Here is a 3,381-nt window from a genome sequence, read left to right on the forward strand (position 1 = left end):
ATAATCGAAAATGCAAACAATTTTTTTTTAAATAATTGAATTATCAATTAATTTGGCCTCAATATTAACAATTATTTGTGCAAATTCAATGTATTCGAAATTATTTAAAAGCATTATTAAAATAAAATGTATAATAATTTTCTTATCATTGTTATTATTATTATTATTATTATTATTATTATTATTATTATTATGCTATTATTAAATTTTTTATTATTGTACATAGTTGTTTTTGTCGTGAACACAATAATAACACAAATGAGTGAAAATCTGAATTGCGAAAAAAGTCCAAATAACACTTTAATATAGATTCTGTTCTTGTCATCAACTACAAGAATACACATTTACAAGCCATAAATAAGTTTACACATGTGATTCAAGAAGTCCAATCCGTCCGCAGTCCTTCGGTGTAATTTTGGTCCATTTTCAAAAGCCGCCTTGAAGAGTTCGTCACATTGTTAACATGTCTTTTACAAATTAATAACTAATGATCATCTAAATTAACAGGAAACATCGAAAAATGAATACATATACACAAACATTTTACAAATTTACAAATTGTCACAAGGTCCAAGAGAGTTTAGGAAGAGTTCAGGATGGGCCTGGAGTACACACCTTGGTAATAGGATGTGTCCGGTGAATCCAGGCCTGCTTTGCTTGCCATGGAGCCCATGGATAACGTGCCGGCCATCGGAGAACCGTAACCATAATGCATCACTTGCTCGTATGTCTTTAGGTCCATTTTGTGATGCTGCTGCTCCGAGGACATTAGGTTGTTAATAGAGAAGGGGTGATTGAACGAGTAGTGATGTTCTGGCTTCAGGTGTCCTTCGTGCGCTAAAACAGAGTTATGTTGAGCCAGCAGATGCTGCGCCTGGGAGGTCGGGGACGCTGCGTGGTCCGGACTCAGACCCTGACCCGACTTCATGTCAGACAGAGATCTTTTGTGCTCGTTACTTGAAGAGTTGGAATGAGGAGATTCGTTCCCATTGCAGCTCTCGGAGCTGCTGTTTGATCCGCCCTCTGATGTTTTTCGACTCGGATCCTTGCTTAGTTTCTTATCGCACTTGAAGCGCTTTTGCCTCCTCAGGTAACAGCCGTTTTCGAACATGTTTCCGGAATCGGGATGAAGGGTCCAAAACGAGCCTTTACCCGGCTTATCCGGAGAGCGCGGAACTTTCAGGAAACAGTCGTTAAAAGACAGCGAGTGGCGGATAGAGTTTTGCCAGCGTTGCTGGTTCTGTCGGTAAAAAGGGAAAAGGTCCATTATCCACTGGTAAATCTCACTAAGGGTCAGCATCTTACTGGGTGATTGCTGGATGGCCATGGTTATTAGAGAAATGTACGAGTAAGGGGGCTTGGCATGAGTGTAGCTCCTGCGGTAGGTCTTCGGATCTCTCGATCTGTTTATGTTCGACTGGCCGTACATAGGGCTCATAGCGTTCATGTTGCTGTACGAGGTTAGGGCGTTCATGGAGGGCGCTTGCGCTGCTATTGGGCTCATGGTAGGGCTCAGGGCTGCGCTCATGCCCGTCATACCCGCACCCATGCCGGCCATCGCTCCCGTACCGGGGGACATGCCTGTCATTGAAGGGCTCATGCCCGTGTTGACATAGGACATGTTCATGGTGTTAGCTGCTGTCATGTTTGCAGTCGAACTCATTCCGGACATAGTCATGTAAGTGTTCATGGAATTCATTCCAAGTCCAGTGTTCATGTTGCTGACCGAGGTGTAACACTGCGAAAGAAAACAAGACAATTCGATTAATTACAAATGCGCCAAAGTATTTTTTCAGAAACAAAAAAAACTTCGGTTTTTTTATTTATATACTTAATTATTTATTTATTGCTTCGTTAACCTTTAAAAAGAAACATTAAAAAGTCGATTAAAGAATGTCAGGGTGTGCTGAAGATTCGATTTGTTAGTTCGGGTTCATTTTATTAAACAGTTATTTTGTTTGTAAGTTTTAAGGGTTTGAAATGTTTTAATCTGGAAATATTTGCTCGATAACTATTTGTTTAGTGTTACTAAAGTGAAAGTCTATTTTTGGGGTGCATTTATAGCTACTTAATTGCAGGTTGCCAACATATAGACAAGCCTAACCAATTAGTTACAGCCGCTCAGATATTTAAAAGCAAGAATTAGGCTATCTGTTCCAAAGTTGAAAGTGCAAGTTATTTTCGCTTCTGAACACCCGATGTTGTTGAATAATAAAACCCGTGTATTCGTCGGTAGGCTATTCGCTATTGGAAATGAAAAGTTTGCGTTGCATGTCAAGCACAACTTTGTTAGGATAGTGCAGGGCGTCGAGATGATGGGGGAGGATTTGGAGGCGCCTCAAGTCAATATTTGATCTCAAAGTTAATATTATCTCAGGGCTAATAGTGAGTTGTATAAAACCGAATCGGAATTCGACGAGGAGAAAAAAATACATAGGCTATATATTTATTTAGGTGAGTTACCCACCTCAGGCTCTCCGTAGTAAGTGCTCCAGTCTGCTGCGTGTTCGTGTCCCTCCATTTTGACAGCACCGAGCATCCTGGAAAAAAGTTTCGTCTACTTTTTAAAACGCTTCCCCACACGAGAAATGCCTGTATTGTGTGTCCTTTGGCAGCCAAAGGTGGTTGTTGGGGACCACGGGATACACTCGTGTCGTCGTTGTGCTCTCCTCCTGTCAAGGACTGGCGCATGTGTGTTTGTGTATGTGTGTGTATCTGAGACGACTGCAGTTGAAATGACGCCTGCTGCTGGCTCTTAACGCTGTGATATAGCTCTGTGCGCCCGGGCTAGCCTCCAATCCCTACTGCTTCACTCGGCCCCTATTTGAATAATCTGCTCACACCTAGGCGTGAGACTTCTCCATTTGCCCCCCTATTGTACACCTGCGCAGCTTGAAAAGAGCAGCCCCATTTGAAAAGATTCATTATATCCTAATCTTATTGTATTCCAGCGGGAGAAAAGGGGAATAGCAGTTTGGACTGCTGTGAGAACAGTGGCTTGGTTTGAAATCACATCCAGATAAAACTGGGGAGAACGAATTTAAGAATCCCAACACGGTTTATCTGTGGTTTTTGTTTAGAGCTAACTGGGCAAGTTATTCTTTTTTTTTGTTTGTTTTACAATTAATTTCTAATTTGAAGGAAAGTATTTATCATACATGGGTCACATATTTAGGCAAAACCTTGTGTATAGCTTGTGTATAGCTTGTCTATATATATATATATATATATATATATATATATATATATATATATATATATATATATATATATATATATATATACCGTTTTCCCATACGGTTAGTTATTTTTAAAGCCCTGTATTTTTCAGTAAAAAAGTTTTAACTGATACCCGATTTATCTTTGTTTTTCATCGGCATA

The 3,381-nt window shown here is 40.0% G+C and overlaps 1 protein-coding gene across 1 annotated transcript; it reads right to left on the minus strand.

The window, feature by feature from the left end:
* Positions 1-277: 277 nt before the first annotated feature.
* On the minus strand, positions 278-2,718 carry foxa2 (forkhead box A2). The gene is given in 2 exon segments (NM_130949.2): positions 278-1,738; positions 2,468-2,718. Coding segments are annotated over 2 exon segments (1,230 nt in total). The 5' UTR covers positions 2,540-2,718; the 3' UTR covers positions 278-580.
* Positions 2,719-3,381: the final 663 nt, after the last annotated feature.

This window comes from Danio rerio, chromosome 17, assembly GCF_052040795.2.
Source record: "Danio rerio strain M-AB ecotype USA chromosome 17, GRCz13ab, whole genome shotgun sequence".
Lineage (NCBI taxonomy): Eukaryota > Metazoa > Chordata > Actinopteri > Cypriniformes > Danionidae > Danio > Danio rerio.